The sequence below is a fragment of the Crotalus tigris genome, unplaced genomic scaffold, assembly GCF_016545835.1.
Source record: "Crotalus tigris isolate CLP2741 ecotype Arizona unplaced genomic scaffold, ASM1654583v1 scf7180000024119.3904262, whole genome shotgun sequence".
Classification (NCBI taxonomy): Eukaryota; Metazoa; Chordata; class Lepidosauria; order Squamata; family Viperidae; genus Crotalus; species Crotalus tigris.
The window spans coordinates 225,006-240,659 of NW_024100396.1; the positions used below are offsets into that span (position 1 = coordinate 225,006).

Below are 15,654 nucleotides of genomic sequence, written 5' to 3' on the forward strand. Positions count from 1 at the left end.
TTCCTGTTGGAGATGCTTTAATTTAGATTTTTGCACCAAGTGCACGATTGGAACTCAAAGCCCCTCTGATCAAGTCGTACGATTCTAAGTAGCCTTGAGAATTTCACACAGATATACCAAATATAAAAAATGAAACCCCTCTCCTTTTGACTCGCAAGCGTCCTGGCTTGTAGGCAGTTTGTCACTCCTGTTCAGTCACCAAATCTCTGTGGCAAGCTGTCAAAACTAAACCGAACGGCGTCTTCCACCCTGGAGAAGGTACTGGGCAGTAGGTTACCAACTGCTTCCTGCAGATCTGATTCCTGCAACGTCTGGAAAAAGTTTCTGCCCAAGAACAAAAGGCAAAGCCTTCACATTCCACAGCGCTGAGCTTTTTCTTCCGTTCAAGTACTTCTCCGGCCGTTTCCCTATCCCACAAGTACTTTCCACCCTGTTCCCCTCACAGTTCAGTTTTTTTCTTCACTAAAGAGAGGAGACCAGGATGTGGTTTCCATCCAGAAGACCCTCTGCATATGTCTTTGCAGATACGTTCACCCGAACAATTGTTTCCTCAACTGTAAACTACAGTTTTTAAGTCCACTAATGCTAAAGGTTTATAAGGCTTGCAGTGACTTGAAAGTACCACGAGATGGAGGTGTAGTAACAGTTTCTTTAGCCTATGTGGAATCCATTAAAAAAAAGGCAAATGGCTTTCTAAAAGTCCATTTCTTGAGCCAAGGATGGGTAAATGAGATTAAAATCCTCTCAATGGCCAACCTGAGAAGGGGGAAAAATCAAAACAGGGATGGCATGTTAGTTCTGGGCTTGGTCAGCTCCAATAAATCTCAAACTAGATGCCCATTTTTATCTACCTGCACCCCTCCTACCAGACTGAACCCAGGTATTGTTTTTTTTTAAATCAAATCCTTATTTTTTATTTCTTTATATTCCACTTTTATTAATAACTCAAGTCAATGAACATTCCTAGCACTCCTTCCTATTTCCCCACCATACAGCAATCTTGTGAGGCGGGTTAGGCTGGGAGAAAGTGACTGGCCCAAAGTCACCCAGTCAATTTTCATGCCTAAAGCGGGATTAGAACTCACAGTCTCCTGGTGATTGGCCCAAAGTCACCCAGCCACTTTTTATGCCTAAGGCAGGACTAGAACTCACAGTCTCCTGGTGATTGGCCCAAAGTCACCCAGCCAGCTTTCATGCTTAAGGTGGGACTAGAACTCACAGTCTCCTGGTGATTGGCCCAAAGTCACCCAGCCACTTTTTATGCCTAAGGCGGGACTAGAACTCACAGTCTCCTGGCGATAGGCCCAAAGTCACCCAGCCAGCTTTCACGCTTAAGGTGGGACTAGAACTCACAGTCTCCTGGTGATTGGCCCAAAGTCACCCAGCCACTTTTTACGCCTAAAGCAGGACTAAAACTCACTTAAGGCGGGACTAGAACTCATGGTCTCCTGGTGATTGGCCCAAACTTACCCAGTGAGCTTTCATGCCTAAAGTGGGATTAGAACTCAGAGCCCCCTGGTTTCTAGCCTGGTGCCTTAATTACTAGATCAATCAGATCAGCATAGGAAGAGCGGGACAGAGCAGGTATGCTAAAATGTTCTACATTTCAGATGCACGGATTTGGCCTTCAGAGTAAATTACCCCCAAAAATCCGCCTCCGTTATTTTTGGATTTCTGAGGGCGGAACCAACAGAAGGCTATTCTAGGTTAAGTTAGAACTACAGTCCCTTCTAAAGTACAGCATCGTGTCAGACATCTTAGGAAACGATGACCAGATGAGTTAATCCTGCATTATATCGTAAAGCTGCATTAACCGAACCTTGCCCGTTCAAATTTCCCACCATTTTACTGCCTGATTGTTTTTAACTTTCTTTCAATGCTGCCTGTTATGTAACTGTGGGCCAAGGCTTTTCTTATCTGATCGTTCCCCAGCCAGCATCTCTCCCTTCCCCTTCCTGTCCCTCAAGGTCATTATACGTGGTGAAAGATATCCCTTACTTCGGCCTTTCCTTGAACCCGCGTTCCATAACCTTCCCTGCTTTTTATCCCTGTCATTTTCCATGCATTTGTTTTATTTTATTTTTTGCAAACAGAAAAAACAAAAAACAGAGGCCCAGCCCTTACCTGGCAGCCTTTGACCATCATCAATGCACCTGCTGTTCCTCCTGTTGCTTGGACTGCAGAAGGGCAGAAAGCAATCTGGTCACCTCGTCCAGTTTCCTGTCCAGGGACTCGATCTGTTTTTCCAGCTCCCGGTGAGAGCTGCAAAGGCTGGACTTGAGGTCGCACATGATCATTTGCATCTGGAAAAGGAGAAGACAGACGTCAGGCTGGCGAGCTTAGGCTTGGCCTATCTTTTGGGGTGTTCTGACTCCCTGAAGCCAGGAGTCAGAAGTACAAATAATAATAATAATAATAATAATAATAATAATAATAATAATAATAATACACATCTGCCTATCCCAGGTCCTGGGTAAGGACTCGATAGGTAGACAAAATGCCAAATCCAGTCTGAACATCTGGATGACTGTGCGATGATTGATAATAATAATAATAATAATCACCATTGGCATTGACAAATTCGCTATTAGTCAATTGCAAAAGGCAGCCTTACTAGGAACTGCTTCCATCCTGCGACGATATCTGTAATACCATCAAACATCCACATCTGCCTATCCCAGGTCCTGGGTAAGGACTCGATAGGTAGACAAAATGCCAAATCCAGTCTGAACATCTGGCTGACTGTGCGATGATTCATAATAATAATAAAGTTGGAAGGGACCTTGGAGGTCATCGAGTCCAACCCCCTGCTCAGGCAGGAAAACATACACCATTTCAGACAAATGGCTGTCCAGTCTCTTCTTAAAAACTTCCAGTGTTGGAGCATTCACCACTTCTGGAGGCAGGTTGTTCCACTGGTTAATTGTTCTAACTGTCAGGAAGTTTCTCCTTAGTTCTAGGTTGCTTCTCTCCTTGCTTAGTTTCCACCCGTTGCTTCTTGTCCTGCCTTCCGGTGCTTTGGAGAATAGCTTGACTCCCTCTTCTTTGGGGCAACCCCTGAGATATTGGAACACTGCTATCATGTCCCCCCTCGTCCTTCTCTTCGTTAAACTAGACATACCCAATTCCAGCAACCTTTCCTTATATGTTTTAGCCTCCAGTCCCCTAATCATCTTTGTTGCTCTTCTCTGTACTTTTTCTAGAGTCTCAACATCTTTTTTACATCGTGGTGACCAGAACTGGATGCAGTATTCCAAGTGTGGCCTTACCAAGGCCTTGTAAAGTGGTATTAACACCTGACGTGATCTTGATTCTATCCCTCTGTTAATGCAGTCCAGCACTGTGTTGGCTTTTTTGGCAGCTGCAGCGCACGGCTGGCTCATATTTAAGTGATTGTCTACTAAGACTCCAAGATCCCTCTCACAGTTACTACTATTGAGCAAGGTACCCCCTATACTATACTCCTTTTTAAGTTGAACTCAACTCCTGGGGACTCCATGGACAACATCCATCCAGCTCCCTTTCCGGAGGGGTCCTTTAGCTTCCCATGTTAACCTAGAGCTGTAGTGGTCACCTATCCTGCCTAGTGTCTGACCCCAAACAAGGTCAGCCAGCACATATAACCTACAGCAGGGGTCTTCAAACTTGGCCCTTTTATGACTTGTGGACTTCAACTCCCAGAATGCCTAGCTGAGGAATTCTGGGAGTTGGAAGTCCACAGGTCTTAAAGTTGACCGAGTTGGACACCTCTGGATTAGAGGGAAAATTTATGTAATTCACATTATGCTCAAAGACGGGAGCCCAGCCACGATAGAACAGAAAAGCTCTCTTTCTCCTACTTCCTTTTGGACAATCTTTGCATGACCAACTCTTCTCTTTCCATGGACAGTTCCCCATCACAGTGATGTTCCATAGCTACTGAACACCAGAGTTACCTCATGGGAGGTGAGGGGGATCAGATATACATAAACAGGTGTATGGCTTCCATAACAAGGATTCTGGAAGCTGGGTTTCAATGAGATGGTTGATGGTTCTGCTCTATAGTAGAGACAAATGCTTTCGTTTGAAGTGGACTTCTTTTTTCAATTGGTCTAAACCAGGGCTCTTCAAACTTGGCCCTTTTATGACTTGTGGATTTCAACTCCCAGGCACACTGGCTGAGGAATTCTGGGAGTTGGAAGTCCACAAGTCATAAAAGAGCCAAGTTTGAAGACCCCTGACCTACAGCAAAATAAACTATTCCATCTCAGCTGAAGACAGTGATGGAGAAGTGACAGTTTTCCAGATGTGGCTGATTCCTACACTCTTGATTGCCCTGGCTGGGTTGCTGGAAATTGTAGTTCAGGCACCCACATGTAGAAGGATAGGGCTTCCTTTAAATCAGGGCAAGGGTTTCCTCTCTTGGGTTGGCTAGAAAACCCACCTTAGAAATATCCACCATGGTATTGACTTGATCTCGGATCTTGCGGTGTTTCATCCTCACATGGCGAAACCTGCAAGAAGGAAAGAGTTAGTTCCTGAGCAACAAAGATGATTAGGGGACTGGAGGTGAAAACATACCAAGAACGGTTGCAGGAATTGGGTATGTCTAGTTTAATGAAGAGAAGGACCAGGGGGGACATGATAGCAGTGTTCCAATATCTCAGGGGCTTCCACAAAGAAGAGGGAGCCAAGCTATTCTCTGAAGCAACTGAAGGCAGGACAAGAAGCAAAGGATGGAAACTAACCAGGGAGAGAAGCAACCTAGAACTAAGGAGAAATTTCCTGACAGTGAGAACAATTAACCAGTGGAACAACTTGCTTCCAGAAGTTGTGGGTGCTCCAACACTGGAGGTTTTCAAGAAGAGATAGGACAACTATTTGTGTAAAATGATAACAGGGTTTCCTGCTTGAGCAGGGGGTTGGATTAGAAGACCTCCAAGGTCCCTTCCAACTTTTATTCCTTCCCTGCCACCCATGCTGGCTGGGAATTCTGGAAGTTGAAGTTCATAAGTCTTGAAGTTGCCAAGGTTGGACAGCTGGCTGGGGAGATCTGGGAGTTGTAATCTACAAATCTTAAACTCAAATGCTCATTGTCATTGGGATTCCTCACTTACATGTGAATGGCTGCCAGCAGCCGACGGTGATGTTTGCGCATCCTTAATCCATCCTTCCTCTTGGTGTGCTTGTACAATAACCAGGCTTCTTGTAGTACGTTGGCTGCTGAACATTTCATCTGGAAGCACATACAAATCGGGTCAAGAAGAGGTTATGTTTCGGACAATTCAACCACTGTTTTTCACCATAACTTGCGGCTTGGGTTAGCTAAGTTTGCAAGACATAAGCTGTGTTGTACTGTACTGCAGTAGGGTAAGTTAGCTACTTGGGCATTAAGAGTTGGCAATCTGTGGCCCTCCAGATGTTGCTGGACTCTGACTCTCAACATTCCCAACTAGCACAGCCACTGACAAAAGATGGTGGGAGTTCTAGCTGAACATCTGAAGTGCCATAGATGGCTTCTACCTCACACCCTTTGGAAAAAGCAGCTGTTTCTGGCTTAGATGAGGAGGGAGGGAGAAGGAGGAGGGGAGGGAGCAGAAGAAGGAGGAAGAGAGGGAAGAGAAGGAGTAGGAGAGGGAGAGGGAGGAGGAGAAGAGAAGGATTAGGAGAGGGAAGAGAAGAGGAGGAGGAGGAGGAAGAAGAAGAAGAAGAAGAAGAAGAAGAAGAAGAAGAAGAAGAAGAAGAAGAAGAAGAAGAAGAAGAAGAAGAAGAAGAAGAAGAAGAAGAGGAGGAGGAGAAGGAAGAGGAGGAAGAGGAGGAGGAAGAAGAAGAAGAGAAGGAAGAGAAGGATTAGGAGAGGGAAGAGGAGGAAGAAGAAGAAGAAGAAGAAGAAGAAGAAGAAGAAGAAGAGGAGGAGGAGAAGGAAGAGGAGGAAGAGGAGGAAGAGGAGGAGGAAGAAGAAGAAGAGAAGGAAGAGAAGGATTAGGAGAGGGAAGAGGAGGAAGAAGAAGAAGAAGAAGAAGAAGAAGAAGAAGAAGAAGAAGAAGAAGAAGAAGAAGAAGAGAAGGAAGAGAAGGATTAGGAGAGGGAGGAGGGAGGAGGAGGAAGAAGAAGAAGAAGAGGAGGAGGAGGAGTTCGATCCCGACCGGCGCAAGAAGAAGAGAAGGAAGAGAAGAATTAGGAGAGGGAGGAAGGAGGAGGAGGAGGAGGAGGAGGAGGAGGAGGAGGAGGAGGAGGAGGAGGAGGAGGAGGAGGAGGAGGAGGAGTTCGATCCCGACCAGCGCAAGGTTGACTCAGCCTCCCATCCTTCCGAGGTCAGTAAAATGAGGAGCCAGATTGTTGGGGGGCAATAGGCTGAGTCTGTAAACCGCTTAGAGAGGGCAGTAAAAGCACTAAGGGGTGGTGTATAAGTCTAAGTGCTGTTGCTATCACTAAGAGGAAGACGTCCCCAGTGGGATAATGGCATGAAACCCATCGCAACTTCACGGTAAGCCACGTCTTTAAGGAAGCCACCAGTGCTCGCAGCACTATTCATTCTATGTATCCTTCAGAAACGGGACGGAAGAATCAGCCTGTACGGATCTTCACAGACCACTGCCCCCCCCCAAAAAAAAAAAGTCAATTAAAAAATGATCCCTGTCTTCTCTCCTGATTTACGTCTGGGAGAAAATGACTGTATTTTAAAATCAGCTATACATAGCAGCGATTAGCCTGGTACCAATAATGTAAAACCGAGTAGAGAATTTGGCAATACTTCTTTTTTTTAAAAAAAAAAAAAAATCCTTTTTTTCCAGGGTGTGGAAGAATGCGGCTTAATAATTGCAACGTTAGTAAAGAAAGCGACAAAACAGATCGGCCTTTCATGCACTGATCAGAACATTATGATGCAAAGAGGAAGCCACAGAAGACGGGGGAAAGGTCCAATTTATCACAATTTGCACATGTCTGAACACACCCTGTGTTACAAGGCAGGGTGCCCAGGAAAACCAATGTTATTGTGGAACAAGGGTGGATAATCCTTTTACTGTATTATTACTACATTATTCCCCCAAGGGAAATCTGCCAGATAGTACATCCAATGGTGGAATGCGAAGAGAAAGGAGACATCTTTTTTCTTTCTTCTTCTCCTCACACAGAGGTCTCTTTTTGCCAGCCTTTCCTCCCCTCCATGTGGTTTCTGGACTCGTAGCTGATGGTTCTAAGGACCCAATTTAAGCCCTTTCAAACTAACTTCTAAAATGAAGCCCAGGGCCATAAACTGCCCACTCATCTCACAGGGACTCTTCGCCACTGATCTGCAGATGATAATGTTTGTTCTTGTTAGTTGCAAAGTTGTGTCTGACCCATCGCGACCCCATGGACAATGTTCCTCCAGGCCTTCCTGTCCTCTGCCATCTTCTGGAGTCCATTTAAGCTCACGCCTACTGCTTCATGACTCCATCCAGCCACCTCATTCTCTGTCATCCCCTTCTTCTGTTGCCCTCCATCTTTCCCAGCATTAGGCTCTTCTCCAGTGAGTCCTTCCTTCTCATTAGTTTGAGTTTCAACTTCAGGATCTGGCCTTCTAAAGAGCAGTCAGGGTTGATCTCTTCTATGACTGACCGGTTTGAACGCCTTGCAGTCCAGGGGACTCGCAGGAGTCTTCTCCAGCACCAGAGTTCAAAGGCCTCCATTCTTTTGTGCTCAGCCTTTCTTATGGTCCATCTTTCACATCTATACATTACAACTGGGAAATGGCCATGAACAATTACCAAAGAAAAGGTTCAAGGCTCAGATGTTCATTCCATGCTGAAGATGCCGTGCTGGATATTTTTTCCAGATTCCATATTAAAATTTCAACAGATGCGTGTCCCACACAGCAAACCAGAGCAGAATCTTCAAAATTACATCTATGGAAGGACCATTCTCTTCCCAAGAAGCTTGAGTCCCTTTGCCGGCATAAAAATAAGGTGGATTTGTTACAAAGGATTTTTTGTTTTAAAGAGTTTCTCGGGATTGGTATTCACACACCATATTTAGCAAACCTAGTTGCAAATGTACAGAGTTTCGTTTTATAAGTTTCATTTTTCACTAAGCCTAGTTAGTATTCTTTGTGGGTTCGCAGTGTGTTGTGTGACTGTATTTGGGTGGTTTATAATTCAGTCTATAGTGCAACCTAGAATAATGGGCTAATTTTGTCATCAGGCTAAATGTGGTTAAAACTTTTGGGAAAGCCATCTACGCAGTTGAGGAATGAACACTGTGTTGAGTTCACCAAGGTAGGTGACGCACGCAGCCATAAGCAGATAATTTTTGATGAAGAAATGAATAATCTGGAGAAGTATGGATGCTCAACCCATCCCAATCCAAATTTCAGATTTGATAACTACCAACCTTGGGAGGGAGTCACAAAACAAACACATTCAACTTCCCTAAATTTCTGCCTTCCTGAGATACTGGATTGCGTCTCTATTGTGCAAGTTCAGAGAAGGAATTAATTCCACTTCCAAGTTCAACATGTTGCACGAACTTTTATTCCACATAAAGATAGGGGTAGAATCGTTCAGAGTTGTTCCAGAAGATAGGACAAGAAACAAAGGGTTTAAATTACGAAGTAATATTATCTTGGCTGAACTTCAGGAAAAATGTCCTAATGGTAAGACCTACTCAACAATAGAATAATTTGCCTTGGGCGTTCATGGACTCTCCTTCACTGAAGGGGTTTAAATAAAGGGGGATGTCATCTTTCAGAGACACTGTAGTTGTGGCTTCTTGCAACTAAGGCAGTGTCAGAGTAGACAATCTCCACCCTGCCAAGGATTTTATGACCACACAAACTAAACAGACCTGCTAGTCAAGTCTAATCTTTATTTTGATCATAGATCAGCCTAAGATGCAATCAAGAAGAACTACCGTAAATGCCAGTGTATAAGGCGACTTCTGCAAGCACTGAAATCGGCGCCAAAGACGGGGGTCGTCTTATACGCCGAGTCGTCTTATACGCCGGAAATACTGGTAGTTTCTGGCGTATAAGACGACGTTCTAGGAATACGGCCCGGCTATAAAGACGGGGGTCGTCTTATACACCAGGTCGCCTTGTACGCCGGCATTTATGGTACAGTCATTTCAAAAATAATTTAGCTTGTGGGAGATTTAAAAATATCAGTAAACTGGGACTGCTAACATAATAAGATTGGCAGTCTTGCCCAGAAATCAAAACATAAGACCTTGCAGTGGAGGCATGACTGGTGAAGATGACATAACTAACAGAGATGGCGAAAGTAATTGGTTTGCTTAGAGAAAGATCAATGATTGCATTTATGAATGCCCGGAAACCCCTTATGGACTTTCTGCCGAAAAAAATAATAAAATGAACTTGTGGTTTATGGATTTGATGATTAGAAAGGGTAGATTATAAGAAGGAAACTATGACATCATTTTAAAGGGAATAGATAAAATAAAAATGCATTTATAACTACTGTGAAGATGATCAGAAGACATTTTATAATCTTTTCTTTTTTTATTCTTTTTCTTGCTCTTCTGACTGGCCCAAAGTCACCCAGCCGGCTTTCATGCCTAAGGTGGGACTAGAACTCGCCGTCTCCTGGTGATTGGCTCAAAGTTATCCAGCCGGCTTTCATGCTTAAGACAGGCCTAGAACCAGTGGTGGGATTCAGCTGGTTCACACCACTTCGGCAGAACTGGTAGCTAATTTTTTGTTGCCCAGGCCCAGAATGGATCCAGAAGTGGCATCCACACAGAGAACCGGTTGTTCACATATTTGAATCCCACTACTGACTAGAAGTCACAATCTCCTGGTGATTGGCCCAAAGTCACCCAGCTGCCTTTCATGCCTAAGGCGGGACTAGAACTCCCATTGGCTCTAATTCAGCAGTTCTCAATCTATGGGTCGTGACCCCATTTGGGGTCGATCGACCATTTTTCAGGGGTCGCCAAAGGCGGCGATCCGCCATTTTTCCCCCTCAGGGGGCTGCGCCGTGCATGTGCGCCACGCATGGAGGCCGCACCACGCATGGGGGCCGCGCCACGCATGCGCACCACGCATGGGGGCCGCGCATGGGGGCCGCGCCGCACATGCGCAGAATGTTTGTGTGACGGGGGTCGCCGTCACACAAACGTTGAGAATCACTGCTCTAATTCATCCAGCCAGCTTTCATGCTTAAGGCAGGACTAGAACTCCCCGTCTCCTGGTGATTGGCCCTAAGTCATTCAGCAAGATTTGATGCCTTAGGTGGAACTAGAACTCACAGTCTCCTGGTGATTGGCCCAAAGTCACCCAGCTGCCTTTCATGCTTAAGGCAGGACTAGAACTCCCCGTCTCCTGGTGATTGGCCCTAAGTCATCCAGGCAGGACTAGAACTCATGCTCTCCCACTTTCTAGCCTAGAGTAGACCAAACCAGCCAGAAAAAAAGAAAATTATGCATTCCTCATAAGGGCAGGGTGGGAAATGCACAGCCCTGCTCATTCCTTGGCCTTTTCAAAAAAGAAGCATCCAAAACTCTAACTAGAGTGTCCCATCTCTCTGAGTTCCTTTGCTGCCCAGCAAGAAGAGGAAGGGAGAGTGGGAGAAAAAGGCCTTAGACAAAAGGAAGGGTTACTGTAGTCTTTTTTGGCTCCAGTTGCTGAGACATGATTTCTAAAGCGGATTTCTCTGCCCCTCTGAAATTCCATCAAGCAAAGAGCTTCTCTTACCTCTTTGGTACACTGGATATCCATCATGAAATGATGGACATGTTTCTCTGCTCTGGTGAATTCCAGTTTATCTGCAGCCACGGCCACAAGGAGAGCAGTGCACCCCACTCCCTGGGAAGAAATACGAAAGTGGAGAATAAGAAAGGTTCTTTTAAATACAATTTTTAAAAAAAAAATGCATGGGTTATTTACTGTTGTAAGTCGAAGAAGTATCTCTATCTACAAATATATATTGTTTTCTGAGGTTTTCGCGGGTGTTTGTATGTAGGTCTTTGGTTATTCGGGTTTTCTCCCACGTCAAATTGGAAATGTCTTGGCGACATTTCGACAAAGTCTCATTCATCATCTTCAGGCTGGTGTTTTCGGCTTCGTGCTTCCAGGAGGAGGAAATCCACCATATTGCTCCTAGAAGCACAAAGCCGAAAACACCAGCCTGAAGATGACGAATGAGACTTCGTCGAAACGTCACCAAGACACTTCCAATTTGACGCGGGAGAAAACCCAATAACCAAAAACCTAAATATATTTTGGTAAATATATTTTGCCACCTTGCACCACGTTTCTCATTGTAAGATGTTGTCTGTGTTCCTTACCATGACACCAGTGAACAAACACACGACTTTCCCGCAGACTGTTTCGGGCACCACGTCTCCGTAGCCGATGGTCAGAAAAGTGATGGGAATCAACCAGAATGTCCCACCCAGGTAATTGTTCTCATCCATATACTGCCTGGCAGATCAAATAAGAGAGAATCAACATGAGGATAGATCCGTGCTCATATTTATCTAGGAAAGTACAGGTAGTCCTCCACATACAACCACAATCAGGGCCAGAATAACTGTTGCTAAGCAAGGCAGTCGTTAAATGAGGCAGTTCGTAATTTATCACGATGGGGACCAGAATTTTTATGGCTAAGCAAAACAGTTGTTATCTGAGTCACGCCCTTTTTATCCCATGATTGTTATGCAAATCACCGCAGTTGTTAAATGAATCATGTTGTTCAGCAAATCTGGCTCTCCCCCCCCCCAACTGACTTTGCTTTTTGGAAGCTGAGTGGGAAAATTGCAAATAGCGGTCACATGACCTTGGGACATTGCCAATAAATACATGTTGGTTGCCAAGTGCCCAATTTTTGATCATGTGAACCCAAGGATGCTGCAATGGTCATAAATTCAAGGAGCAATCATTAGTTCATTTTTTTCAGTCCTGAACAGATGCTAAATTAATGAATGTCAGCTGAGGACTACCTATACTATATCCCAGTTAATTGTTTGACCTGAAGCAACTAAGGACGGTATAAAAACTAAACTAAAATAAATAATAAAACACAACAAAACAATAAAATGAAACAAAATGATAAAATAAAATAATGGAATGAAATACAAATATAATATAAAGTAATAAAATAAAGCATTTGAATGCATAAATCCAAATACATCGGTAAATGCAGGTTGGCTAAATCATAGCAGCTTGAGTTCAGTGGTTTTTTTTGTTTTTTTTAATCAAATCAACATTTTTAAAGAAAATAAAACAGTCTTTGTCTGATGACCAAACAGTTAATAATAACAATAACAAGCCTAACAGTGGATAATATTGGTGTTCCAACAGAATCCTCACCGTTCACAGACGGACAGTATCCAAAAAGCGATGATCCAGAGTCCCATTGTAAAGATCAGCAGCACACGGCCCGGCTGGCTGTTGACCATCACCCGTAACACAAAAGGGTACTGGAAGTGGATCTTGTTGAGGGACCCAATGCTGCGGTAGGAGGCATCTCCCAGCACACTACTCCACATTAGCACAGCTCGAGGGACCAGATAGAGGCGGAGGAACATCACCAGTGAGAGCAACATGTCAACATCGGAGAGGAAGACGAGGGTCTGTTCCGATTTGGGATCCAGGCAAACGAAATCTCCCACCGGGAAGGGGTGAAGGAAGCAGACTAAAAGCTCCAGCGTGATGAGAGCCAATTTCGGGGTGCTGACTGCAATTCGCCAATCGGTGAGGGAATTGTCCAGCATGAAGAGCTAAAAGGCAAAAGGAACATGAGAGCATGAATGAGCCGGAAGCAAAACCAGGGGTTCTCTCTGCAAGGAATTGTCCCTCTGCTGGAATTCATTGATGGAATGTATTTCTATGCAACAACTACTGTAGTATTCAGCCGGTAAATGGCAGTATTTATACGTTTGGATCTATGCTATGTACTCTATGCTCTTTTGTTCTAAATAGAGTTTACTGTTTACTTTTACAGTTATATAGTTGAGCAGTAAAGCACATGGTGACTGTACTCTTTGTTGCTCTGTATGGTGCTTTATATAAACAGAATTTTTAACACCCTCTCAATCAGTTGGGCAAATGAGAAGGACGATGCCCACCTTTTCATGGAGGAAAGGTTGTTAACAGTCTCAAGAACCATTAGAAAAAAGTTGCTACTAGTACAATACAGTCAGAGGATTCTGGTGCTGTGCAACCAGTCACACAGCATATTGGCACCAACATTTGCCTTCATTTCACCAATAACAGGACAGAATACCAAAAGCATCCATCCAAACTCTTCCTAATAGTTTTTCTCCAGGGCTCACAAGAAGAAATGGAGCAAAAATAAAAATTGGTGTTGGAAGGCATAGTTCTCTAACTTTGTAACTGGTAACCCAATCAAAAGGAAACCTGCTTATTCAAAATGAACCATTTCCCAAATTTTTCCACCTGGTCCACCAGTTGTACACACCACCCACCTACGCACTTGACCCACAATATCATTAGCATTATTATTATGATTATTATCAGTCAGAATCAATTCACTGTGGGATGAAGACCTTTCAACCATTCGGTTTGGTCAAGGCAGGTTAGTAGATGGCTATATTTGTTTACAGGTAGTCGTCGACTTACGACCACAATTGAGCCCAAAATTTCTGTTGTTAAGTGAGATATTTGTTAAGTGACATTGGGACACGGCAGCAGTCATAAATATGAGCCAGTTGCCAAGCATCTGAATTTTGATCACAGGATCATGGGGAAGCTGCAAAGTAGTAACTGTGAAACATTGTCATAAGTCATATTTTTCAGTGCCCTTGTAACTTTGAAGGGTCATTAAAACAAACTGTTGTAAGTTGAGGACTATCTGTATTTGCCAGTCTATGGTTGAAAGAGTGGGAGTAAGCCTGAGTCACACAGGGAGCTTCTGTGGCTGAGGGGGTCTAAAACCTGGGCCGCCCTACTCCTAATCTAGCACCTCCCCCTCCACCCCAAACTGACTCTTGGGCTGAGAGAGAGGGACTGGCTCAGAGTCACCCAAGGAACTTCAACGTTGAGAATAGTCTTGGATCTTCCTACTCCTAGCTGAACACCTCTATTACTACACGGTGTTGGCGGTTGGGCTGAGAGAAAAAGATTGGCCCAGAGTCACCCATTCAACTCCCATGGCTGAGAATGACTATGAACTTGAGTCTCCCTGCTCCTAGTCCAGGGGTAGGCCACCTTGGCTCTTTTATGACTGGTGGACTTCAACTCCCAGAATTCCTGAGCCAGCCATGCTGAGGGGAAAGGGAGAGGTTGCCATGCTGAGCCATGCTGGGTCAGGAATTCTGGGAGTTGAAGTCCACGAGTCATAAAAGAGCCAAGGCTGCCTACCCCTGAGCTAGTCCATTAGTCTATTGCTCTCACCATTAGGAAATTTCTCCTTCATTCTAGAAGCAACCTAGCACTGAGGAGAAATTTCCTGACACAACAGTTAAGCAGTGGGACAACTTGCCTCCAAACGTTGTGGGTGCTCCATCACTGGAGGCTTTTAAGAAGAGACTGGACAGCCACTTGTCTGGAACGGTATAGGGTAGGGGTAGGCAACCTTGGCTCTTTTACGACTCATGGACTTCAACTCCCAGAATTCCTGAGCCAGCATGGCTCAGCTTGGAAACCTCTCCCCTTCCCCTCAGCATGGCTGGCTCAGGAATTCTGGGAGTTGAAGTCCACCAGTCATAAAAGAGCCAAGATGGCCTACCCCTGAGCTAGTCCAACCCATCACCCCTATTCCATGTTGGTTCAAAAGATGGGAAACATGTCAGGCTCTGAGTCCCGCAGGAAGCTACAATCTCGGTCTCCCTACTCCTCATCCAGGGCCTTCACCACACCTCCTCACTGACTCCCTGGCTCAATATCACCCAAGGAGTGTCTATGCTGGGTCTCCCCATTCCTAGTCCAGCACCTTCACCATCCCCACCCCACACTGGCTGTTGAGCAGAGAGGGAAGAACTGTCCCAACGTCACTCAGGGAGCTCCTGTGGCTGAGAACGGATGGGAACCTGTTTCTAGGTCTGTGTCAGAGAGCTTTGTGGTAGTCCACAAACATTTGGCAGCTCCCTGCCTCTGGAATCGAGCTTCTGTGATTCAAGACAGCTAACAGTTGAGCAATTTCCCCCTCGAGATCCGTATAAATAAACCCTCTATTGTCAAAAGGTGTCATTGCGGTATCGCAACATAAGGGATAGAACTGAATGCCAAGTGGTTTTACAAAGCAGATGTACGCTGTTGTTGGATTGCTTTCTGGGAGCGCAAAAGCTTTCTTTATTATTAGTAAAATCAGTTTGTATGCTGCTGATGGTTAAGTCTTGACTTCCGCCTCATGGATGGCTTCCAAGAGAGGAAGACAAAACTGCCCATCTAGCCAAAGACAGGTAGTCCTCGACCTTACGACCACAATCCCAAAATTTATGTCGCTAGGTGAGACAGTTGTTAAGGGAGTGTGGCCCCCATTTTACAACCTTTCTTGCCACAATTGTTGAGTGAATCCCTGCAGTTGTTAAGCTAGTCACACGGTTGTTAAGTGAATCTGACTCCCCCTTTGCTTGTCAGAAGGTCGCAAAAGGGGATCACGTAACCCTGGGAGACTGTAACCATCATAAATATGAGTCAATTGCCAAGCATCCGAATTTTGCTCGGGTGACCTAGTACAGGGGTAGGCAACCTTGGCTCTTTTATGTCTCATG

General features: G+C 44.8%; 1 protein-coding gene across 2 annotated transcripts in view; it reads right to left on the reverse strand.

The window, feature by feature from the left end:
- KCNN4 (potassium calcium-activated channel subfamily N member 4) overlaps nt 1–15,654 on the reverse strand; it is a 44,098-nt gene continuing 28,444 nt past the window's right edge. For both annotated transcript variants that reach the window (XM_039322718.1, XM_039322717.1), the window contains 7 exons: nt 12,290–12,699; nt 11,266–11,401; nt 10,673–10,783; nt 5,097–5,215; nt 4,424–4,493; nt 2,125–2,303; nt 1–756 (listed from right to left, as the gene is read on the reverse strand). In XM_039322718.1, coding sequence (XP_039178652.1) covers nt 2,145–2,303; nt 4,424–4,493; nt 5,097–5,215; nt 10,673–10,783; nt 11,266–11,401; nt 12,290–12,699 — 1,005 coding nt within the window. In that variant the 3' untranslated portion in view covers nt 1–756; nt 2,125–2,144. The remainder of the gene's footprint in view (nt 757–2,124; nt 2,304–4,423; nt 4,494–5,096; nt 5,216–10,672; nt 10,784–11,265; nt 11,402–12,289; nt 12,700–15,654) is intronic.